Here is a 25,841-nt window from a genome sequence, read left to right on the forward strand (position 1 = left end):
AGAAACTAAAACAGCCATTCCAGTAAGTCTGACTCTTGCAGCCTGACAGCAGGCACAGCTCTGAGGCTGTTACAATAACCTTGCACACCACTTGAAACTAAAGAAGGTGAGAGAAAATTTAAATCGTGTGCTAGGAAATTAGGTCAACCCTGTGCTCAGTAGAGTAATGTTTTAATTTTTTATTATTGACAAGTAGGTTTTGCTGGGGTCTTTTGTCATAGCCAGTGATTTTATGTTTTTATTTGCATCAGGTTCCTAATTCACAGCCTCAAATAACAAGGGAAAAGAGAGCTTACTGTGATTTTTACAGGTTAAAAACAAGTGGGGGGAGGGGGGACGAATCTTAGTTTGCAAATTGCTCTGAGGCATATCTGATGCCAGACTTTGGCACAAGCAGTGTCAAAATCAGTAACATTTGTTAAAGATTGTTGATGAAGCTGATCTGTTAATTTACATACTGGACTTGTGATCTCTCTGTTGAACATCATTGTTCTCGGGAAAGCCGAACAAAGGTGGGCCCATTAATGGGTGACCAGGTTTTAGAATTTCCTCATTGGCACGACATGGCACATAGGGAGTGTGTTTCCAATGTGGAAAGTGCTCTGCAGAAAAGAGACAATTACCAAAAACTGTTCCACCCACCCTTCTAACCCCACGTGCCCAGCACAGTTTATATTTCTATATTGCCTGCATCCCCAGTAAAATGTGAGCTGTTTGTCATGGAGTTATTGAGAATTCTCTACTGTTTTAGGAGACAGGCACAAACTAGAAAACACAGCTGTAAAATGTGGATTGATCACAGGCAAAAATCGGTTTGTTCTGCACAGGAGAATATAGATATGAGTTATGCAAATTGATGCTTACTGTTTCATCCATTCCATATTCATCTTGTCTATTCTGGGGAATTAAATATATCCCAGGAGACCTTCTGGGTTCATCACAGGTACGAAATACCCGCTACAGTGAAGGGGATGTTTTTGGCTCATCATATAGTTGCCAAAAATTTGTAGTGTTTTTCAGCTATGTTGTCAAGCATTTTTAGCATTAAATGATTAAAAGATTATTTTTCTGATTTGGAGGATTAGTCACACTCTTCATTCTTCTTTCCACTTACGTTCACTTGTTTCACTTAATACTGGTTTGCAATTGAAGTGAAGCTAAGACCGCAAAGGTGAAATTAAATCTGCTTTTCTAGTTACTTCATGTTGTGTGCAAATTAAAGGCTTGTGTGTTGGAGGGGAGGAAGGTAGCAGAAGGTTGAGGTTGGGAATGAGTGGGGGGATTCATTTATTCAAGTCCCCCAGAACCAGGAGAATAGTACCTGGCAAAAACTAATACCAGACCCAGGAGGCACAGAATTGGGGGAGCAGGTTGGCTTCCATCTTCCGCTACAGGAAATTGCGATTTCACTAAGGATTGATGGATTTAAAAATAATTTTTACAGCCCTTTTCATGATGTCAGCCTCCAAAATAAATTCCTTAAAAAGGTAAAAATAAACGGATAGCCACTGTCATGAAGTTTTTTTTTTTTTTTTTTTCCCCTTTTTGGGAGTGGGAAGTTTCCGTTTTTCTCTCTCCGTGTGGGATTCTTCTGAAAATTGTATGCACATTTCTTTTCTGTTTGCGTTTCCATTTAGAATTGCATTTGATGCAGATTTCATTTCCATGTGTCTCCCATTTGGTGGCTCTTCAGAGTAGTTTTCTCTCCTGGGTCGGGCTTAGCAGCTCGGCCAAGCATTGCTCTGCAGACCTATTGGAGATGCTATGGCAGTCCTCTCAGGTGCCCTGGGATTCCACGGTGTGCCCAGTGGGCACATGTCCACTCTCTTTTATCCCTCGTGTGCACATCTGAATACCTTTTGGGCACAGGGGAGGCCCTGAATGCAGGGTGGTCACAGTGGAAGGTAAACTGCCCTGCTGGGCACTTGAGTCCAGAATTGGTACATGATGGCTCTGTGAGCTAAAAAACACCGAGAACAAGCAACACTTTTTCCATGAAGCTGCAAGCTGCAGCCTCCTTGTGCTGTGCATATAAAGTACCAGTCTTGCCTACCTCTTCTCCAGATGATAAACCAGCCTGGCCTTGGGGTTTCCTCAAACCCCCTTAAACATTTTGGCTATCGCTTGGGTCCATTCCCTTAATGAGACACCTGTCTTGCACTGCTCAAATGCCAATTGTTTCTGCAGAGAAGAAAATCAGAAATGAACATATTTGGAGGCAAGTGAAGCAGCCCTTCACAAGTGAACAGTTTCTTGCAAGTTGCTTGTAGTAGCCTTCACTGTTCAAGCACCAAATGGTCACTGTCACAGGGGTGATCATTGAGCTCGCACAGTTTGGGTCATTTCCACATGTCTTGGTCAGATTATGCTTATGTTATATTGATCAAACCCCGTCAAGTGTTTCTTTTTCATTTTTTTTTTCCTGAGGCGGTAATGCACGTTAAGTGTTCGTCTGTCCAAGGCTTGACTGAATTCCATTAGTCAGATGTACGTCTAGAGTTTAATCAACTAACAAAAGGTTTGCTTTTAATGGACAGTGTTTGGGGTGGAGGGGGTCACACAGTAACAGAAATGATCACATAAGGAGCACTAGCAGGTGCTGGTCACTTCCCTATGTAACTTAATTCTTTAGCTCCACTGGGTGGACCGGCTTGCCCCAGATTTCCCAGCTGGTAGGGTCCAAAGCCCTAAACTTCCCATCCTATGCAAAGGCCATCGACCTTGTCTGCTTTCCTGACTGTCACTGTGTGAGACCTCTGTCCCCTTCAAGTGCCCAGGTTTAAGCTGAATCTCCTCTTTTCCTCCTCCCTTCTAAAAAAAAATATGAATTGGATACCCATAAGAGTACCAAAATAGGACTCAATGCTAATTTTTTACTTTATCAAGGCCCTTAATGTAATCCCTGAAAACTGGAAATACGATGCTGTGGTGATTTATGTAGATAGGCCAAAGTAAGGAAAAGTATATGTACTTATCTTTCCAGGCTTATTCATGTAACTGAAGGAACTGAAGGAGGAACAAAGGTGTTTTGTTCTTTTTTTTTTTTTTTTTTTTTGGACCTGATAGCAGGCAGTAGCAGGCAACCACATTTCAAGAAGTGGAGAGAACTGTGACTGTTTTATCAGGCCCAAGTCAATACAGAAAGAGGTGTAGTGGTAGATGCGTACTGAGTTTAAAAGACATTCTGAGAGTAAGGGGAAGGAGGAGGGGAGAGTGTGTTAGTCCGAGGCTGTATAAGCTGAAATGAAATGTAACTGTCAGAGCTGAGATCTGCATGTGGAGAAGCAGTAAAGTGTCAAGGACAGAGAAAACAAATGAGAAGTGATTTATTTTTACTGACGAATGTCCAGTGTCTCTTCCACAGAGTTGAACGACAAATACCACATCAGGTATTTGTGCCTTTTCCACACCAGGCAGGGATATAAATCCTGATCTTCGACTATTGATTGCATAGCAAGGTCAGTTTATTATAGCATAAGTGTGGTGGATTTGTGAATACCAAAAGAAAGAAACAAATTCTGGAGCCTGATAATGCTCAACCTGCTTTTCCCTTTGAAAGCAGCGACAAGGGCCTCTGTGCTGTTGGGATCCTGTGGCCAGCTCACCGGGAACAGGTGCCGAAAAGGTCCAGAGCAAACGCTGTGGCTGCTGCGCGTCCTTGTCGCTGCTTCACATTGCAAATTCTGAAGTGTCTTTTACATTTTGTGTTTCAGCCATGAGACCCAGACCACTTGCTGGGACCATCCCAAAATGACTGAACTCTACCAGTCTTTAGGTAAGGCCATGGTTATCTTTTCTCCAAGTTTAATAATAATTGACTTGTGGAATAAAGTTGTATGTAGTATGCAAATGATTTGTTATATTAATACATCACTTGCTTATGGCAGTGACATCTTTATATTCCAAATTGACAATCGGTATGCTTTTTTTTTTTAACATCTATAGTTCCATTGATTGCTGAAAAGCCAACATATTTGCAATGCCCTAAAAGTCTTCATAGTTTTCTTTGCTGCCTAAATGAATGGAAAAATATTTGTAATTTACAACATTTTTTCCCATGAAGAACAAAAATTATTTCAAGCTATTCTTACTGATTTCTTCCGTATGAAAGCGATACAACACTATTGCCAAGCCACAGATGTTGTAGGAGTTAAGTTTCTGCTGCATTTCCAGGACTCAGAATTCCCAGGTTCAGGAGTGTGAAGGTTTCAACGGTTTCTCTCACATACTTTGTTTTGTGTTTATATGAAACAATATTTTTAATTTATTAAATTTTTCTCCTCGTGAGTTGGAACTTTTTGAGTAGACACATGTGCTCAAATATGGTGAAAACACCAATCTCTTTAGCATTTGTTGATGATGGTCCAATCTGTCATTTTAGGTATGTAGGGTGTATTCTGAAATGAATTTTCTTTTTACAGCTACTTTTTTTGTTGAAATGTCTTTAATTCAAAAAAGCTAGTCATTTCTACTTTACGCATTTTTACAGATGGATAAGCTTACGGACTAAAATGCATGAGGTAAAATTGTTGAATTTAAAGTTCCATGATAAAACTCAAGGGAATCAAAGTGCTTTACCATACATTCTGCACACATTGCTCAATGTGGGTGTGTGTTCTGCCAGGGGCTCCCATTAATGAAGGAATTGTACTTAGACACCAAGGACTCAGGAAGGTCTAACCAGAGAACTTTGCTTTGCTTTGTTAAACTGTTTCTTTAATGAGAAATGATGTGTACCTCTGCTAAGAAATAGAAAATCTACAAATAAAAAGAGTGAAAAGGAGTCTCTCAGAATTCTAACTGGATATATCCCATGCGTTGTAAGTCCTTTCATATCGCTCCAGCACTAAGGATGTAAACTTTTGCAAAGTTAGGTAAAATTGGGACCAGCTGATCTTCAGGTGTACTTTTCAGTGCCTACAGAAGGGTTTCAGCTTACAGCATGAGCTGCTGGGTCCACAGGTGGGAAGCAAATGCTTGCATTTTGGAAAAGGGCAGGCTAAAGGGCGTCGGCAGGAGCTGCAAGCTGTAGTGCTGGCTGAGCCGCCTTTTGGAGCCTGGAACTGTCAGGCCCTCTGATTTTTCAAGAGAAACTAGAAATTTGTCGTTAAAGAGCCAATTTCAACTTGTTGGGAGCATCAACCATTCCCAGCACAGTATTTTAATTTAATTAAAAAAAATAATGGTGAGCAGGAGTTTAGCACAGTGATTAAGATGCTGCTTGGAATGCTCATCTTCCATGTCATGGTTCCTAGGTTCAAATCCCAGCTCTGCTCTAGGTTCTAGCTTCCTGCTGATGTGCGCCCCAGCAATCAGATGATAGTTCAAGTCGCTTGGTACCTGCCACCCACATCGGCCGCCTGGGTTAGGTCCTCGTCTTGGCTTGGTTCAAGAGCTGTTGCTGGCATTTGAGGAATGAAGAAGTAAATGGGGGGGGGGGGGTCTCTGCCTTTCAAAAAATATGTGTAAAGTAATAAAATCATTGCTACATTATATTACATGTATATTACTATTCATATTTTTAAAAATTGGCTAACAAAAGATGAAAAAATGCAAAGAATTCACAAGTCACCTCTTGGAGTTAAGTAATGGTTAAGAATCGAGTACACCTCAAACACTTTTCTACAAAAACACATTTTTACACCCTGTTTTAGAACCTGTTTTTCACAAATCTACAACTGCTGTAGTTTCACTTCATTGTATTCACTTCCACCTTCTATTCTACAGCGAGAGACTGTAAACAGGATGGAGAAAAAACTAATTATGGACTATCAGTGAATAGATGTTTGCATCTTTAATTGCAATTAAATTCACAATCATATCTCAAAAGGCTTCTTAATAGTTTGAAAGTAATGGTAAATTCATAGCTGGTAATCTGCCCTGGCTTATATGACCTTGGAAAAATCATTCAGTATTGGAAAATGTAGTATTTTATAGCTACAGGGCATGGTTGTGTTCACATATTGCAAGCTTAATCTTTTAAACAGATTATTGAGGTATCATTGCATATAATAAAATGTAGCCCTCATAAATGTGTAACCAATTATAATCCCCTTTGGACTGCTATTTCTTGCTAGTCTTATAATCAATGTCTTACAAATGAACTAGGTGTTGAAGTTTGCTTTTCAATTTTAGTAGTGATATTTCCAGTATTATACAGATACTCCTTGGACTACTGTCTAAATGATTGTGATGTGACATCACATTTCTTGAGGGCCTACAGTTACGTGCTGCACATGTGACACGTCAGCCAGCAGCCATCATGGTAGATGGTGCTGCAGCACCTCTGCTTTTCAGAACCACGAAGGACAGGAGTCTTTGGGCACCATTCATCATCCAAAGATCCAAACCACAGCAGCCCCATCTTATTCTTTCATGTCCCTAATGCTGTCATTTGTTAACCAATGAGAACCCATGACAGACAAAAATAAGCAGTTGCACCAACATCCCAACACACATTTATTCATGAGAATTGTGTTTTAACATCCTGATTTTCATGGTCTTTAACAAGTAGCTTTGAACCCAAGGAGATCATTTCATGAATTTTTGGACTCAAAATGTGTCCAGTCACAGAAAAAGCAAACTTTAAAAAATTTTAGTGGTGGAGAGGTTGGTATTTATGTTTTTTAATTATAAAATGAAGTAGGTTTGGGCATTTGGTACAGCTGTTATGATGCCCGCATCCCTTACTGGTTTGCATGGATTCTCATCTATGCTTCCAACCCCAGCTTCCCATAATGTGTACCCGGACACGCACAGGAAATGGGCCAGGTACCTGGTTCCTTGCTGCCCATGTGGGAAATCTAAATTGAATTCTGTGCTTCTGCCTTTGACCAGACCCAGTCCTGGCTGCAGCAGACATTTGAGGCAATGGCTTCTCTCTTACTTAGTCATTTTTCTTCCTATCTTTCAAATAATCAAAAATAAGTATCAAAGAGAATATAATAAAATCTTTAAAATAAAAATAGAATATTTTAACTTTAAAATAAAAAATAAACAATAAAAATCTCAAACTAAAAATTTAAAAAATAAATATCAAAGAGAATATACTAAAATTTTTTTTACTAAAAATACAACTAAAAACAATGTTAGAGAATTTCAGATTATTCCCAGATCTCAAATGGCTTTTTATAGAAGATTTTCACCAAATGTTAGAAATATTGGTATTTTTTGTACATGATTGGGCTGTGTGCCTGTGAAAAAAATTCAAATTGATGGAAATGTTATTAGGCTAAACAAAAGGAGATATGATATAGAATTGAAATGTTCCCAGTATTGACCTACAGTCATTAGGGATTTGTGTCTTTAAAAAAGTTTATGTCAAGTCAATGATTTGGCAAACACCTTGTCTTGGATTTTCATTCAGGAGTGGTTACTAGCAACAACTTGAAAATAGTTTTCTTACTGCATTATTCTGCAAATACCCCTGTTAGTCAAAGAGTGGTTATCAGGTAAATGGAATATAAAAAACCTGAGTTTCCCACACCTACTATTTGTGTTCTTATCTTTAAGACGGGTTGTTAGACCAAAAGTATGTTGGAATTTTGTTTTTCTCTTTCTTGGGGCTAAGGATAGGGCAGGTTGTTGCCCAGCTTGCTGTGATTGTTATCTTTCCAAGAGGTATGTTCTGGCAGGTGTTGGGGATAGTGGCAAAGCGTTGCCACTTGGGGTCCCTGTATTCCACATCAGGGTTCTGGGATTCATGTCTTGCCAAGCCTCTGATCCTGCTGCCTGAGAATCTGCACCCTGGGAGGCAGCTGATGGCAGAAGTGCTTGGGTCCCTGCCACCGGTGTGGGGAACTAGCATGGATTTGGAGGCTCTTCAGCCTGGCACGACTCCTGCTATTGTGAGCATTTGGGGAAGGAACCTGTGGATGGAAGATCTGTGTCTTCGTTGGTGTGCTTTTCAAAATAAACAAAAATGATTAAAAATGCCCGCTCCTGGGAAACAGGCAACAGGAAGAGGTCATGCAATACACCCCAACTTAGGGGCTCAGTGTAGGATGCTTTTGAGATGCTGCTGGATGGCCTGTAGCAGGCCATCCATTCATTTTTTGAGGGTATGTTTTTTTGTGGTCCATTTCATGTATGAGTAGGCTTGGTTCATGAGATGAATTTCACCTTCTGTTAGTGTACTTACAAATGTGAAACAATGTCTTTTGGTTATCATGATCATTTAAAACCCAAAACTCTTTTAAGGTGCTGACAGGCATTTACAAAATCAGTAGATGCTAGATAATAGTATGCTCTGAAAGTGAATTGAAATACTAATATAGTATTGATTTACATGAGGCACAGTTATATGGTTCAACATCTGTCCTTTGCACTCAGTTTATGTCTAGGTCAATAGGTGCATCATTGATTTTTTTTTCAAAGGATTTTATTTTTATCATAAAGTCAGATATACAGAGGGGAGGAGAGACAGAGAGGATGACCTTCTTCCAATGATTCACTCCCCAAATGGCTGTAACAGCTGGAGCTGAGCCTATCTAAACCCAGGAGCCTGGAGCCTCTTCCAGGTCTCCCATGTGGGTGGAGGATCCCAAGGCTTTGGGCCGTCCTCAACTGCTTTCCCAGGCCACAAGGAGGGAGCTGGATGGAAAGTGGGGCCCATATGGGATCCTGGTGCTTTCAGGGCGAGGACTTTAGCTGCTAGGCCACCACGCTGGGCGCATCAGTGAAATTGAACATTCACCCCTCCCTCCCCTACATGTCTGATGTGCTCCTTTATTTTTTATTTTTTAAAAAAGGTTTATTTATTTTTATTGGAAAGGCAGATATACAGAGAGGAGGAAAGACAGGAAGATCCGTCTGATGACTCACTCCGCAAATGGTGGCAACGGCTGGAGCTAAGCCGAAGCCAGGAGCCAGAAGCTTCTTCCCAGTCTCCCACGCAGGTGCAGGGTCCCTAGGCTTTAGGCTGTCCTTAATTGCTTCCCCAGGCCACAGGCAGGAAGCTGGATAGAAAGCGGGGCCCATATGGGATCCTGGTGCATTCAAGGCGAGGACTTTAACCACTACACCATTACTCCGGGCCCTGATGTGTTCCTTAAAAATACTCTTAAAAAGTAGTCTGTTTTGTAAGGTGTGTGTTAATATGGTAGAATCAATGTGTGGTGCCCTCAGTTGCTTTCTAAACCACTGTGTAAGTTTTTTATATTAGCTATACCATCAGTAAAGTGTAAGAATAGCAGTTTACGAAGGAGACACATGGATCAAAAATAGGAAAATGTGGAGAGTCATTAAGCTTCAGAATGGTAACTATTCCAAACCAGCAGTGAAGCTCTGGATACACTGGGTGTGTGTGTGTGTGTGCGCGCAAACGCGTGTGTGCGTGAGTGGGTTGGTTGGTTGGCCTAGCAATTAGGATGCCCATGAGGATCCTCGCATCCCGTGTCACAGAGCTTGGCTTCCCTATTCACCGCCTGCTCCTGACTTGAGCTTCTGGCCAGTTCAGACCCTGGGAGGCAGTGCTGCTGATACAAGTGCTTCAGGCCCTGCCAGCCTTGTGGGAGATTTGGATTGAGTTCCTGGCCGCCAGCCATTGCAGGCATTTGGAGAGAGAACCACCCAGTGGGAGTGTTTGTCTCTCTCAAAAGAAATCCACATGTATTATATGTTTCGGTAATACTTATTCTGATTTCCTGGTCCTTCATTGTAGCCCTTTAAAAATATATCTTATTTATTTGAAAGGCAGGGAGGGAAAGTGAGATGAGAGAGAGAACATCCTATCTTCTGGTTCAATCCCGGATGTCCAAAACAGCCAGGGCTGGCACAAGTTGAAGCCTCAAGACCAAACGTCAGATCCTTGGGGTGGCATATGCGTTGCTGAAGCAGGATGTGAACAGCCAAGCCAAATGCATACCCTCCCTGACCCCCTGGAATTTTTTTTTTCCTGCAGGATATTCGTTTGATGTCTTTCCTGTTGCCCAGTGTTTGGAGCCCCTGTTATCCATCATGATGCCATCATTGGATGATGGAAAAGTGCTCAGTGTTCATGAATGGATTTATCAATGCTGAAGGAATGCTTAGGAAAACTAGTCTTGGAAACCCTTGCTATTGGAAAGCAGTCCAATGCCCTATGTCGGCTGCCTGCAAAGAGATCCCAACTATTAAGACAAGAGTTTAGTTTCAGGGACTGATGGTCTGAGGTTGGTGTGATTCTTGGGCAGTCATAGTTCTGAGTACTAGTTTAAATCCTAATTAAGAGTCTAAGGTCTTCCAGATGAATGAATGACATTATTTATTAATAAAAATTGTTGCTAACAGAGTTTGGAGCATGGCCACAGAAACCCTTGTACTCCTTTGCTGCTTGCCAAAGAGGAAAGGAATAGTGTAGATGTATGCTCATTCTGTTTCTCTTTTGCTGGCTTTTCTACATTCCATTAAGTATTCCCTCCTGAGGATGCTCTTAGATTAGAAATGGCAGGATTCTGAATGTCTAGGAATTCCTTTTGCATTAGGAGATGATTCTAAAGCTTTTTCAGCATATTTTGTAAAAGGAAACTATTCTCCACTAAGCTACTCAAGATTTAGTTTTGCTTGGCTCTTGCCTCTAGTTCCTGAAGTATTACTAAGTGTTAAGATGTCTGCCTTTTGATCTTCTATTGCCATAATACCTTGAACTGGAAGGGATGTTTGGATTCACAAGCCAACCAGGATATGACCTTGGACTGGTCCCTTGCTCTTAGCTCTTAGTTTTTCTGATATATTATCTTAGGCCATGATCAGCCCATCTCGAAAAGCCTGTTTTTTGTTTTTGTTTTTTTTTTTTTTTTACCTAACTCGTGGCTAAAGTATGGCACGATTGTGTAAATACTATCTGGTTAACCACAGTTTCCCTCTGTCGTCATCAGACAGGAGGTAGGAATGATAGGGTAATCATGTTGATGACAATTGTATTTTCATTTGTGTAGTACTTTATGATGTGCAAGGAGTTTTCAAAAATAACCTGTGCTTAACCCACATGCAGCTGTGAATTAGTTGACATATGACTGGGTTTTAGATAAATTTCAATTTCACATCCTTTATCCTGTCATCCCTACGGGTATACTTCCTGTCTTTGATTATGAAAATAATGTGACTAAATCAGTATATGAGACAACTGTTTCCATCTTTCCGTCTGCATTGAAATAGGCTGAAGTCCAAGGCTTGCTTTGACTTATTTATAGTGACATGTGAATAGAAGACAAGGAACCCAGGGCCAGAACACATGTTTTTATGATTCCCGGTTCACTGTTCTCCAAGGAATACCCATTATTCCTACTATGATTTATGAAACTGTTTTATCAGCATAACTAAGCTGTGGAAACCCAAATGACATTCTTTATTCCATCTCTGACAAACTTAGCAAAAGAGATTTACTCAGATATGCAAAATAGAGTATATAAGACATTAAGGCTTTTACAGATGTTCTGCCTTCTACTAGCCAACTTGTTAAAAAAAAAAAAACCTTGGCTTTCATTAGGGTCAACTGATTTCCCCATCTGTAAAATAGAAATGTAATTTCCAAGTCAAAATTCACAGCATTTTAATAAAACATTCTACATTACACTTTTTCTTGTTGAAATAATTTGGAAACTCATTGAAGACCATAAATAAAGAGCTATTTCTGAAGTGTCTCTCCCACAGCTTATTTCCAAAAGAAGCTCAAAAAGAATTGTCTCTCAGATTTTTACTGGTTTGCAATTGAAAAGAGCTGCCAAATTATAGTTTACTTGATCCTGGTAATAGGAACATTAAGGTTACACCTGCAGCTGTGAGAAAAAGGCTCTTATTCAGACATTTCCAATATTTCTTTTTTAAGCACACAAGTCTGATTACCTCTGTATGTCTCTTGGGAGCTGCAATTTTGCTGGAAAGAGATTCAGAGCACTCAGAACAGGCACATAAAATAGATAGTGAGTTTTCAAGACCATACCCTCTGTGGTAGTAATAAAATGACCTAAAAATATTCTGAAAGACACTATTATGACACAGTGGATGAATCATTAGTTTATTTATGAATCGGTTATATTCCGTGACAGTGTTTCAGAATTTGCCATTCCACAAAGTCTTCATAGCTAGTGTAACTCCAGGGAAGTCCTCGTGCCCCCTCAGGAATTGCAACTTATGTAACTGGGACAAATGTTATATATATGTGTGTGTGTGTGTGCAATTTATAGATCTATAGATTTCTGCCATACTTTTTAAATATTAATTTTGATGAGATTGTGATATTTCATATTTTGCATTCTGGTCATGCAAAAAAACCACCTCATGTTTATTTGTTCATTTTAATTTTTCTTTATTTGGAAGGCAGAGAAACAGACGGAGCTCTTGCATATGCTGGTTTATTCTCTCAGGAGAGGCTGGTTACAGCTGAAGCCAGGAGCCTAGAATTCTGTCTCAGTCTCATGTAGGAGGCAGGGACCTAAGGACTTGAGCTGTCACTTGCTGCCTTTTGGGGTACCCTTTGGCAGGAATTTGGAACTTGGGCGGTGGTGGTTGTGCTTTGACCTGCCATGTGGTTTGTCTTTAACTACTGAGCCAAATGCCCACTCTTCCTCAACTCATTTCAGAGCAGTGTTTCTCAAACCAGTCAAAGACGGCTGCTGTTATAAAGAGAGATTTTTGAAAAGTGCTGTGACAGGGGACCAGTGTGATGTCTCAACTCGCTAATCCTCCACCATCAAGCACCAGCATCCCATGTGATTGCTGGTTCTTGTCCTTGATGCTCCACTTCCGATTGGGCACCCTGCTTGAGGCCTGGGAAAGCAGCAGAGGATAGCCCAAGTCTTTGGGCCTATGCATCCACAAAGGAGACCAGAAGAGGCTCCTGGGTTCTGGCTCCTGGCTTTGGATTGGCTCGGCTGTGGCCATTTGGGGAGTGAACCAGTGAATGAAAGATCTTTGTCTCTCCTCTCTGTAAATCTCCCTTTCCAAAACAAATACTTATTAATTGGGAGTGAGGATAGTAAAGTAGAGTGACAGGGAGAGACAGATCATCAGTTCTTTGCTTCACATATTCAAGTAGCCCCTTTGAATACCTGGCTAGGCTGGGCTGAAACCAGGAGCTCTCACATGGAGATTAGGGACTCAAGTCCTTGGGCCATCTCTTTCCTTTTCCAGGTGTGTTAGCATAAGAATGGATTTGAAGCAGAGAAGCTCAGATATGGGGTGCTTGAATCAAAAGTGGAGGCTTAAGCCTCTGTGCCGCAGCATTGGCCCTTTGTTGTTTTTAATATGTAACAGCTCACGGAGTTTAAAGTGATCCTACAGAAGCTGTCAAGTATATATTTATACCACATGTAACTCACCAAGAAAGTTGAGCAGTAGTTGATCCAGTCAGTATCATGTTGTGTGAGATGAACCTCTTCATCATGTAAATGTTTTGATGTTACCAATCAGGGACCAGTCACAAAGTAGAAACCATTCCAGTTATTTCAGAGGGAATTCAATGCAGGAACTTTGTTACTTGAGGATACAAGAGCTTAAGAAGCTAAACAGACTGTAAAACCTTTATTAAATCAGGGCCGAAGGGACAGTAGCAGAGCCCCACATACCCGGAATCATCCAACTGGAGCTGGAGCCAGTTGGGATCTCTCTGGGGTTGTTGATGGGAGGGAGTGGAGCCAGTGAGAAGGCACAGCTACTGGTAGAATTTTTTATTGGACACGTAATTAGGAGGAAAGAGCCTAGCACTTCTAGTCTTCCTGCCCTCTAGTGACAGCCTTTGGCAAAACTGGTCCGGAAAGCCAGTGGGTAAGGGAGCAGGAAAATGTTATGTAATACAGAGTAGAGTGTGGAGAGGACAGAAAATGGCTCTGAGAAACAAGTGACCCAAGTAGAGGAGGTACCAAGAATGATGATGTAGACCGGGCATTTTGGAACAGTGGGTTAAGCTGCTGATGCTGGTATTCCATATCAGATTGCTGGTTCAAGTCCCAGCTACTCTGCTCCAAATCCAGCTTCCTGCTAATGTGCCTGGAAAGGCACTGGTTAATGAATGGCCCAAGTACTTGGGCTCCTGCTGCCACCTGAGGCTCAGATGGACTTCCTGGCTGCTGGCTTTGGCCTAGCCTAGCTCTGGTTGTTGCAGGCATTGGAATTAGCAGGTGGAAGATACATCACTTGATTTCCCCCTTCCTCCTCTCCCTCTCCTCCTCTGACTCCCTCTTCTCCCTCCCACTCCATCTTCCTTTTCCTCTCTTTCAAATAAACAAATCTTTAAAAGTGATGGCAAGGCTGCCAACTGTCAGTGCCAATATATAGGAAATGAGATATATACAAAGCCTGAAAAACTTTCCAAGGACTTTGTGAGCTTTATGTGACTTAGATAAGACAATACTAGGGTACCCTGGGCTCTAAGAAAGCTAACCTAAAACAGGGAAAGAGGAGGTGGGAGTAAAAAAAATAAATAAAATCAGAAGTCAAAACAGAAAGGATAATTCCTCAGTGGTTGAGAATTGTACTTGAATGGTTTACAGTTGTTTGTGCTCAAGACTAAATAATGAACTTCTTAAAGCAGAAACTTTCCCTGAATTTTGTCACCAAAATCTAGTACATGGAAGCTTCTGAATAAATAAGTATTCATGTAGTGAAGCATAACAGAGCAGGGGAGAATGATTTTGCTGAGGAAGTAGACAGACACCACTCAGTACGACAGAAGGATAGATGTCATGTTTTCCTAAGGCAGGTTATTAAACTGGCAAGATAGAACTCTCTGGGGAGAGATCTCTCCAGGAAGTGCAAGATCAAAAACCTCATAGTAATAAAAATAGAGAATATGAATGAAGTTGTAGATTTTATTGGCAATTTAATATCTAAGAAAACCCAGTGAACTATTCTAGAGTCAATTTTGTCCTAAAAGAAATAGCTAAAATAGCTAATTCTTTCTTGTCCTTTAAAAAGCTGTCAGTGTGGATTTGAAATTGAAGTGACAAAGAAAAGAAAAAAAATGTGGAAAACATTGTGCTGGGCCCATCTTTTCATGGGCTTATCTGCTCATTGGTTCTTTGCTTCAATAAACATTTAGGAATGTTCAGGCATTATGGATCGTAAAATTTAGGGCAGCAGGCTAAAATGTTATAGAAAAAAAATGACTTTCTGATGGGATGAAATTGTTTCTGATCTCATTTTTTGAACATTAAAGCATATGAGGGGGTGTTAAGAGTTCATGGAAAGCATGTAATGCATGACGTTCGAATTTTTTGTGCCAAAATAAGCTCTTTTTAAAATTGAGTTCATCATAAGCTTTGAGGTACTCTGGTATATATTCATTTTTTTAATTGAGTTGAACTATACATATATAAGGAAAATAAAATCATCTCCCATCTCAGTACTCAGTAATAACCATCATTTGCTTTTTAGGATTGCTTCTTGTCTGTTCCTGCAGTTTTACATATTTCTTTGAGCTAATATTTAAAATACTGCATACCATATTATCTGCCAAATGTCATACATCTTTTATTTTTTAACCATTTGAAAATTAATGACAAATTTCAAATTGGTATTGAATTTATGGGAAATATATCTGATTTGAAGGCTTGTTGGAAACAGGCTTCTTAAGAACGCAAAGTGCTAAGATGTGTCTGTTTAGCAAGCTCCTTATGTGCAGGTGATGTTAACGAATAAAGTCAGTGGAGTCCAAAATAGGCAGGCAGTCTTTAGCAGAATCATCAGTAATGTTCATCCTGTGTTAAGTATAGTTGGTGGATGTAGGTGATCAGTTTTCTGTCTTAAATTGAACATTTCTTTGACCAAATAACATCCTGAGTCTTTGAAATATTTTTAGATATTACAGGAAAACTTTAGCAAACAAGTTTGATCAAAACTCAACTTTCATGGTAGATGAGTCTGAGTTAATTTTTATAATTAATATGCAAGGATCCATTCATTTCACTTTAACTCTTGGAGAGACCCAGTGACCAAGGATATCATTCATCTTAAAACGTTTGTGACTCTGCTTAGCATTTTCAAGGTTTTTATGCTGTCTGTTACGACTTGTAGCTTTTTATTTCACTTGCACTTCCTGGCCAAGATGCAGTTCCAGAATCTGCAGCTGGTAATTATTTCCACAGTTGTTCCTAGTTTTTTTTTTCCCTGTGCTAAGTAAACTTGAACATTTTTGTGCATAAAGCCTTCCCATGTTTGATTCCTAGAAGTGCAATCCCTAAGGCCAAGGGGATTAATGTTTTCAAGCTTCCTGGTATATATGGCTTGAAGCTCTCTTAAAGGTTATACCCATTACACTCTTAATATATGAAAGTGCCCATGCCAGCATGGGCATTGTTTTTACTTTTGCTATTGTAATAGGGAAAATAAAAACCATGGAATTATTATTATTTGTGTATCTTTGATTACTAGTCACCGTGGAGCATTTTCTTTTAAGTGTGTGTTGGGTGTTTTTGCTTTTTAGAATAATGCAAAAGCAAAATGAATTTAACCGAGCAAAGTGCTTGCACACTTTTCTGGTATAATGCAAGCATTTTCTTCCTGTATTGAAGGACTCTTGGTGACAAGAGACTCTTGATTACATCAACACGGTTTTTGATTCCTTTGCTTTATCAAACAAGCCAAATCTTTTTATCCATCCTCAGCAGGCCTATTACTCACCCATTAGATTTTATTATTCTCTGTACCAGCTCCAGTTGCTCTACATTTTTTTTAAGGCAGAGTATCTAGAGCTGTAAAGTACAGTACTCTTAATAAAGGGCTATTCCATTATGAATGGAGGAAGAAGATGGCTTGATTCTTCTGGAACTATGAAGACTTTTTAAAAAAAGTTCCATAGGCTCAGGTTTACTCTCCTTCCCCTCCCGCCCCGCCACTGGTTTCCCCTATAACAATCGTATAGTCCCTCAGCAGCAGTCACAGTCCATTATTCTGCTATTTCAGTGTATCCTGACATTCATCGTAGGTATAGACAATGGTAGAAAGTCCAGCATCCTATTATCAAGATATAGTTAACAGTTTCATTGGGAGTCCTCCTTTTATTTTGGAGTAGAGGTGCATACTGCACTGTATCTTTACATTTCAATATACTAACCAAGGAGCAAGATGAAATTAGTTTACATTTATAGGTCCCAGGAGCCATTGATTAGTTCTTTTATCCCATAAATAAGGAGCACTAATATTAGAACCTTTCACTAAATACAGAGAAACATAATGAATGATCCCTGTCATATAGTTGTGTGACCCTGGACATGAAGTGGACCTTATGTATGATGTGATCAAATTCCTGGTCAGTAAGAGGCCGATCAGAGAATGCTTAAGTGATTCTAAGTAGTTTCTACCTTTGGAACCCAAACAAGAGCCATGTTATTTTCCTTCCTTCTGTTGCTGATGTTACAGTTTGTTAACGCCCACACACACAGATTTTGCTTCTTAGGGCTAACTTAGAATGGCTGAAGGTTTAGAAGCTAAATTTTATGTACACAGAAACCTTACTTCCTATTATCTGTTACATAACAATTCTTTAAAATCTTTTGCTAGCATCACAAAAGATCCTTTGAAGAATAATTGATACATATCAAACATCTAAGAAATGTGAGAAGATTATACCTTAAATAAGTTTAACATAAGTACACGGAGTCTTAATATAGTTAGCAGGAGCCATGTTGGTTAGATCCTTAGGAAAAGTTATTTGTAGAATAGAACAAAGCAGGTTTCTAGGAAGGAATTTTGTAGTAGGTAAAGTAAAATGTAAGGCCAGGATATTCCAGAAATTGTACCAGCACAGAGAAAGGTATGACTGAGAGAAGACTGGCTTGGTTTGCAAGCCATTGAAGATTTCAAAGCAAAATTAGATTTGGTTTCATTGGGGTAAATTAAGTGACTTGTGGTAGGTTGAACAACACTGGGAACACCTGCATCTGAGAGCCTGGAATCTAACTGCACCTCTGCTTCCAATCCAGTTTCCTGCTAATGCCATCTAGGAAGCAGCAGGTCAAGCACTTGGCTATCTGCCACCCACGTGGGAGGTCCCAGTAGAGTTCCAGGCTTTAGACTTCAGCCTGGCTTAACTCTGTTAGGGGCGTTTGGGGAATGAATGACTAGATGAAAGATATTTTCCTTGTTTATCTGTCTCTCTCTCTCCCTAGTTCCCTTCCTTTCTCTCCCTCTCACCTGCTCCCTCCCTCCCTTCCTACTTCCCTCCCTTCTTCCGGTATCTTCCTCTTCCTTTTATTTTGCCTTTCAAAAAAATTAAAATTAAAAAGCTTTAAAAAAAAACCCTGACTTAAATTGCAGAAACTTTGGTCATGGGAGACCATTATTGAATCTTTAGAAGAGAAAGCTGAAGACTGCTCTGTACTAGGAATGGAAATTGCATGGGGCGATTTCAGGATGTTGGGGAAGAGGGCAGGTTTTCTTATTTGTGTGTGGCAAGTGAGACGAGGGAGCCTTGGGAGAACAGTGGGAGAAACAAGAGGGAGCATGATTTTAGAAGGGGTTTTCTTTGAACCAAAGTAGAATTGTCTGAAGGAAGTGACAGGACAGTGGGTGGGTTCTAAAGAAAAGGGGAGAGCTGCAGCATGCCTTTCCACATTGAAGTCTTAGAAAAAGAGAGTGGTGGGTGATCCCCTTGTGCAAAACAAGTAATTGCAGATTGATTTGGGAGGTAGGAAATAAATCTGAATTTTATTGATGTATGGATTTGTGGATTTATTTGTAGTTCATTTTCTTGGACACATTTATTTTTGGCAGCTCATAAATGCGTAAATTACATCATAGTATAAACATGTATCTCTTATTAATCCTCTCAAAAGCCCTGTGAAGTACATTATTATCTATATTGTGTAGCGAAAGCTCAGAGAAAATAGGTAATTTGTTCCTCTAGCATAGCTGGGATTTAAATGGACTTTTAACTCCTAAACCAGCAATTTAGCCCTTGAGCTATACTTTCTTCCTGGGAGGTGACAGTGGCTTTTTGAAGAGGAAATACCCTCCAGACATTGGAAAAGGGGAAAGGAAGAAAGATTTAAGAGCCGTCAACATGATAGATTGCTTGCATTTTTATTGTGCCTTATCACATGAAGTACTGGAAGCAGAATACTCCTCCTTTTTCCAAAGAAGCACAACATATATCCTGGATACATCCTTTCTTTGGAGCCTACAGTATATAACAATATCTACTTTACTCTTGCCACAACCCTGGGAACAGGTGCTATTGTTCCATTTAAAAATGAAGAAATTGGACCCAGTGTGGTAGCCTAGTGGCTGAAGTCCTCACCTTGCATGTGCTGTGATCCCATGTGGGCGCCGGTTCGTGTCCCAGCAGCCCCGCATTCCCATCCAGCTCCTTGCTTGGGACCTCAGAAAGCAGTGGAGCTCAGCCCAAAGCCTTGGGACCCTGCACCCGCATGGGAGACTTGGAAAAAGGCCCCTGGCTCCTGGTTTTGGATTAGCTCGGCTCTGGCTGTTGTGACTGCTTGGGGAGTGAATCATTGGATGGAAGATCTTCCTTTCTCTCTCCTCTGTGCGTCTGCATTTCCCATTAAAAAAATAAACCTTTTTTTTTTTTTTAAATGAAGAAACCGAAGTCGGAGTGGGGAGAGGGTTGCTCCATTTGGTTTGATGATTGAAGTTCCTGCATCCCTTCTCAGGCTCCCTGGATTTGAGCCTTGGCTCAGTGCCTTGTTTCAGTGAATTCACAGCCAGGTAGAAGGCAGCATGTGATGGGTGCTTCAAGTCCTTGAGTCCTTGCCACTTATATGGGCTAGCAGGAGTGACTTCTCAACTTCTGCCTGGAGCTTCAGCACTGGTTTTTGTGGACTTTGAGGGAATGAGCTAATGGTTGTGAAATGTATCTCTGTCTCCATATCCCCCTCTCTGCAAATCAGATAAATTAAAGACAAACTGAGGAACCTTGTAATTCTTAAATTGTAGAATAAGAGGGTCAAAGGATTGAGTTTTAATCCTTTGATCTTTGATGTTCTTGCAAAATGGGATTGAGAAAGTGATGCCCAAATGGGAGGTGATTCTAAGAAGGTTGATGTATTTAGGATCAACATGTAGTAAGTACCCACTAAATAATAGCTATTGACACTGTTATCATAAAGTCATAAATGCAGCCCATGATTGTCTTTTCTATTACTTTGTCCTTTGTACTGTAATATTTTCCTAGAACACAGTGAGTGAAGCCAAAAATTTGAAATGAAGTAATATGTACACATAATTTGAATAGATGAAATATCAAAAAGTCCTACAGAGTTAAGTCTCAGAGTGAGTGTTGTGGTGCAACAATTCCCGCCACCACTTGGTATCGCAGGAAGTTGCTGATGGAGCCTCAGTGTCATGGGCATGGAGACTTTACCAGTAATATTACACCACTAGAAGGGGTGAGTAGAGTCAGATATATGAAAATAGACTGCAGGGGAGCAGTGGGACCTCAGATGAGCTGGAAGCTGCCAACTGCTGCAACTTGCCTTCCAGTCTGGGAGATGTATCACTGAGGCAGGGTGCTGCTGGCTGGGGGCTTTTCCACCAGAAAGAATTTCCTTATTGCTGGGTCTTCCCTATTGCCCAGAAGCCCCTGTGACCTCCACACTTGAAATTGTTCAGATCCTGTGTCAGATCATCAGGTTCACTGAATGGTGACTCGAGTATTTGAGCCTCCCATGGGATGGTGCCATTGGCCCCTGGCTTCCACTCGGCCCGGCCCCAGGTGTTGCTGTCCTTGAGGGAGTAGAGACCTGCTCTTCTCCCTCTTTCTCTGTCACTTTACTTTCAAATGATTTTTAAATTAAAACAAGAGAAACGTCTGTCAGAAAAGCAATGTTTCCTTTGATTCCCCAGAAGCAATTAATAATATGTCGCTTGGGATTCTTTCTGCCTGTGGTGAAACATGCTTTTTTTTTGTTTGTTTTAAATACATTGAGGGCATAATAGATGTAATATTTTGTTCTTGGGTGTTACTTACATATTACTGTAATAATGCTCTTTCTCTTATAGAATAACAAGTTTTGTGAATTGTTCTGTGGAAAACTGTTAATATTTTTATTGACAAAACTCAGAAATATAGGAAGTTTAAAAAATGAGCTACTTGTGGTCTTCAGATCAAAGTGGATAAGTAACTGACCCACGCTTGATAAATGCTAGCTGGTTCGAATGACTTAAAAGACTTTAAAAAGTGATGCAAAATGTAATTCAAATAGAAGCTTAAAAATTGAAATTCATGTATAGTTTTTTTCTGTAATGCCCATTTCTATAAACATTATGTACCTTTTAAGGATTGATTATTGAAAGTCAGTGTTGGAGGAGGGAGGGAGGGAGAAAGAGAGAGAGAGAGAGAGACAGAGAGAGAGAGAGAGGCTTTTGAGTCTACTGGTTCATTCTCCTAAGCTTTGCACCAGCCACAGCTGAGGTGGGCCAAAGCCAAGAGCCAGGACATGGAGAAGCACCCTGATATGGGCTGCCAGCACCCTAAGAAGTGTTTCACCCACTCTACCACAATGACGATGCCTATTCCTGTTCTTTTTGAAGACCCCGTTTGGTTAGATAATAAAAAAAGGTCTTGACATTCTACACAAAAGGGTGACTAATAGACAATTTGTCATCTATCTGTATCTATATTTAGATATCTATATATTCAGATATTTATATATCTGCATTGAAATAGAAATAGGTATAGCTATACTTAGATATATCTCTACACATAGCTTTATCATGCATGTCTATATTTAGATATATTTAGGTATAGCTGTACAACTATATGGTTGTATATAGATACTACAAAGATACATAATATATAGATATTATATAATATATATTAATGCTAGAAAAAGGGATTTGAGCATGTATACCATAAGGAAGTGATGTATGAGGCAGTAGGTAAATTTATCTGAGCATTGCACAGTGTATACATACATGTGTCAGGGTACCATGCTGTACCCTTGGAAACGTGTATTTTTTCTATGCCAGTTAAAAATAAATAATTAGAAGAAAGAAACCAAAAAAGTGTCGTTTATCTTGAGAAGTACCAAGGGGGTTAGTGATTGTGTGCGCGGGCACATCGAAGGGAGTGTCCGGGATCTGGTGCTTTCGCTCCGGCCCTTCAGCGGCAGTGCCCCCATCCTGCCTCCATTTCCTCATAGCAGAGCCTGCTTCAGGCTACTCGGGGTTCAGGGTGCCAGGGTGGTTTGGACAGAGCTAAATCTTAACAAGATTGTGAAGTCCAGAAATGACTCTGTTGGGGCAGGGTGGGGTGGGAAAGAAACTCGGCTTGCTTCTGGGAAAGTTCGTTTGGCAGACAGCTCCTTGTCCAGCTGAAAGAAGCCCGCGAGCTCTCTGTTTCAGTGCGTAATGATTAGGGGCCCTGAAGATGCAGAACGAAGTCTGCAGGCCCACTTAGAATGAGTTTTTGTACTTGATTCTGGGTCTCTGCCAGAGGAGGCCTGCTGCTTGGGGACAGAAAGACTTGGCTTGTCCTGTTTTGCTCCTGCTTGACTAAGGAGCCCAGCGTGAGGGACTGAGGGCTTTCTCCTTTAGCCGATGCACATGTAGAGAGTCCTCGTTTTAAACTACTGTGTGTTTCCTCTCCTTATTTAAAAAGATGCATTTAATGCAGAATGATAGATGGGGTCTTCACATATTTTGTGGGCAGTGCTTACTACTGTGCACATGCCATGTTGGGGGTCTGTGCCTGTATGATGGCCGACAGGAAGTGTTTAGTGATTCTCAAAGGGAGTGCATTCATCCTTACCATCAAATTAGTTTATACAATAAACTCTTCTTTTAAAGCACTGCTGTGTGCGTGAGTGTGTGTGGGAGTATGTATATTGCCCCTCCCCATAGGATGCCCCAGAAGAAAGAAGTTTCTTTTAGTGCAGTAACCCTTGCATCCCTCAGCAGTCAGCAGGCCCCACAATCCCTGTCCTGAGGCAAGAATCGGGCCTTGTTGCACCTACCCTCCGCTGTGTTCCAAAAGTTTAGTTCTAAGTTAGATGCATGCTTACAACTTGAACTAAAATGTCTTCAAAATGGTGATTAGGTCTCCAAGTCGCAGACTGTTAGGTAACCCCCAGAGCACCTGAGGCTCTGCCCTATGTGAATAGAATGATGGGGATTTTCTTTGGATAAACCTTCCCTCCCAGTATGCTAGTTGCTTTCCTGGTCATCCTGCCATGCTGCTGAGCAGCCTGCTTCCTGCACTGGTCTCCTGGTTTTCATTCATGCAGAAGCTGCTGTACTGGCTGAGCTTCCCCAGCCCCCGTCATGCTCTGCTCCCTGCCCTGGCTCATGATTCCTGCTTATACTGAATTTACAATAAGCATGCTGCACGAAGACACATTGTGTCTAACAGAGTCATGGGGAAGCCATGGAAGGCTTTTGAGTGTCAGAAGGTTTTGGCCTTGGATCCCAGCTTTTTGGATATAAACCTGGGGAGGTTACTGAGCATTTCTGAGCCTCATTTCATTTATCTGTAATGAAGCAGCTGACACAGAACTCGTGTTGTGATGACTCGATATTAATAGGTGCGTACAGTATCTGCCCTTTGGCACTCAGTGAGTGTTGGCATGCTTGCTTCCATCAGCACACCTGCTGCTTGTACTTTTCCTCCTAGACTTTATAAGGAATACTTGGTGATGAAAACAGCTAAAGTAGGGAAGAATATTGTGGCACAGCCAATCAAGCTGCTGCTTCAGACACCTGCCTGCCATATTGGAGTGTTGATTGAGTTCCCTGTATTCCACTTCCCATCCTGCTTCCTGCTAATGTACTGGGAGGCAGCAAATGATAATCCACGTGCTTGGGCCCCTATAACCTACCCAGGTGGACTTCCCAGCGCCCGTCTTTGACCACGCTCAGTCCAAGGCTGTAAGGGACATTTGTGGGAATGAACCGACAGGTGGAAGATATTTCACTTACTCTGCCTTTAAAATATTTCTTTTTTGTTTCAGGACTGAAGCAGCACTCCCCTACATTTTAGTGCTTTGGGCTTCAATACAGGTTTCCTTGTGTAGAATTGCAGGGATTAATAGGTATATCGTTGAGTGTCAGAAAACAGAGAGAGGAGGGAGGAACCAAGAGGTAAGGCCCAGTGTGGTAGCCTAGTGACTTAAGTCCTCGACGCGCCGGGATCCCATATGGGCGCCTGTTCTAATCCTGGCAGCTCCACTTCACATCCAGCTTCCTGCTTGTGGCTTGAGAAAGCAGTAGAGGATGGGCCTCAGCCCCAAGCCTTGGGATCAGTGTGGCAGACCTGGAAGAAGTTCCTTCTTCTAGCTTCAGATTGGCTCAGCTCTGGGCTTTGCAGCCACTTGGAAAGTGAACCAGCAGAAGGAAGATGATTTTGTATCTCTCCTCTCTGTAAATCTGACTTTACAATAAAAAAATAACTGTTAAAAAAAAAAAGACCTAGAGAAAGGGGGATTGGTTCTTCCTTGCTGTGAGAAGGCAGTGCAACAGAGGGGACAGGGCTAGACCTTGTCGTTGAAAGGGAAAGGGGTGCACCTCCCTCCTGTGATTTCAAGGCCATCCATGAGGTAAACACAGGAACCGGAGGCCACCTCTTTCTGGGACTGAGCCCTCCAATTCATCGAGGGAGACAGGCCATGCTTTAGGTCAAACGGTGTCCAAGATGTTTTTTTGAGATGTTAGAGAAATCTTTTCCCAACAACACTCAACATTTTGGTTCTAGACTTGGGTGTTTTGTCCAGAGACGGAGAGAGGTAGACCTGGGACCTTGAGGCGTCGTTTAGTAAAGCACCTTGGTCTGTGTGGTTGGACAGGACAGTCGAGTATCTTAGGAAGCAGCTGTGGCATTGATCAGTTTTATTAGAACTAAGCTGCTGTGTGGTCTTTTTTAAAAGGCAGATTGCAAAACATGTCTTTAGTAGGATTCAATTGTTAGTATCTAGCTGTTAGAAAAAAATAAATGAACACATAACACTCACAAAACATTGTCAGTGGCTTCAATTTTCTCCATGTTACGCCACACCCGGGCTTCTGGATCCATGAGAGTTTGATTCATGTCCACTGTTGTCCTCCCCACTGGAGTGTAGCTCACGGAGGAATGAGTGCATGTGCCTGTGAGCCTGATTGAGTGTCTTGAAATGTGTGCCGTGTTGCTGTGTTGGACTAATGATTTGTGCTGAAAGAGTCAGCAGATTTTCTTCCACTTCTCCATAACTGCAGCAGTTTGTTTTTCCTAATAAGATTACAGGGTAAGTGCCAGCCTAAGGCAGAGATGGTTTCAAAAGGCTGTTTTGCAAGATGGCTAATATGCTTTCTCCATGGTACTTAAGGTCAGATTTAACACTCATGTTACTATTGGCATCCACTTTATTTGTGAAGATGGCGCGGAGGGGAGGATGAATGAAAGCCTGTAGGTGTTCAGAACAAGAGGACCGGAGAGAGGATACAGATCCTTTCCAATCAGAACCTAAAACTCATAAATTAGATGAGGGTACCTAAGTGTCTTGCTTTGCGTCTTATGTATAAATAGTTGAAGGTTGAAAAATAATTCAAGACTCTGGAGTGAGGAAACATGCTAGTTGGCTTCCAGATTTTAGACCAGTGAAGAGACAAAGATCTGAACCTATTTATAGAGTTAATGAAAACTGTTTTCAGTGTCTACAAGGAAGACAATTTCGAGAGAAAAAACTTAAATTTTAAAATTGTAATTCCTGTATATGGGCAGAATCTGACTTGTGAACATCTCATTCAAAACAATTAGCTGAACAGTACATTTCTGTTCATGTCTAGAAGACTATTGTACTCATATGAAGCCTGTGTTATTTTACTGTTTCATTTATATGAAAGGCAGAAGGATAGAGAAAGCAATCTGTATATTGGTTTACTTCCAGAATGCTGACATTAGCCAGGGTTGGGTCAAGATGGAAACCAGGAACTGGGAA

General features: G+C 41.0%; 1 protein-coding gene across 8 annotated transcripts in view; it reads left to right on the forward strand.

Moving 5' to 3' along the window:
* The window catches only part of DMD (dystrophin), a 1,921,612-nt gene that overhangs the window by 1,783,049 nt on the left and 112,722 nt on the right, over positions 1-25,841 (forward strand). For all 8 annotated transcript variants that reach the window (XM_041000021.1, XM_041000029.1, XM_041000033.1 and 5 more), the window contains one exon: positions 3,714-3,775. In XM_041000021.1, the coding sequence (XP_040855955.1) occupies positions 3,714-3,775 (62 nt within the window). The remainder of the gene's footprint in view (positions 1-3,713; positions 3,776-25,841) is intronic.

This window comes from Ochotona curzoniae, unplaced genomic scaffold (assembly GCF_017591425.1).
Source record: "Ochotona curzoniae isolate NIBS_2020 unplaced genomic scaffold, NIBS_Ocur_1.0 contig_1274, whole genome shotgun sequence".
NCBI classification, from domain to species: Eukaryota; Metazoa; Chordata; class Mammalia; order Lagomorpha; family Ochotonidae; genus Ochotona; species Ochotona curzoniae.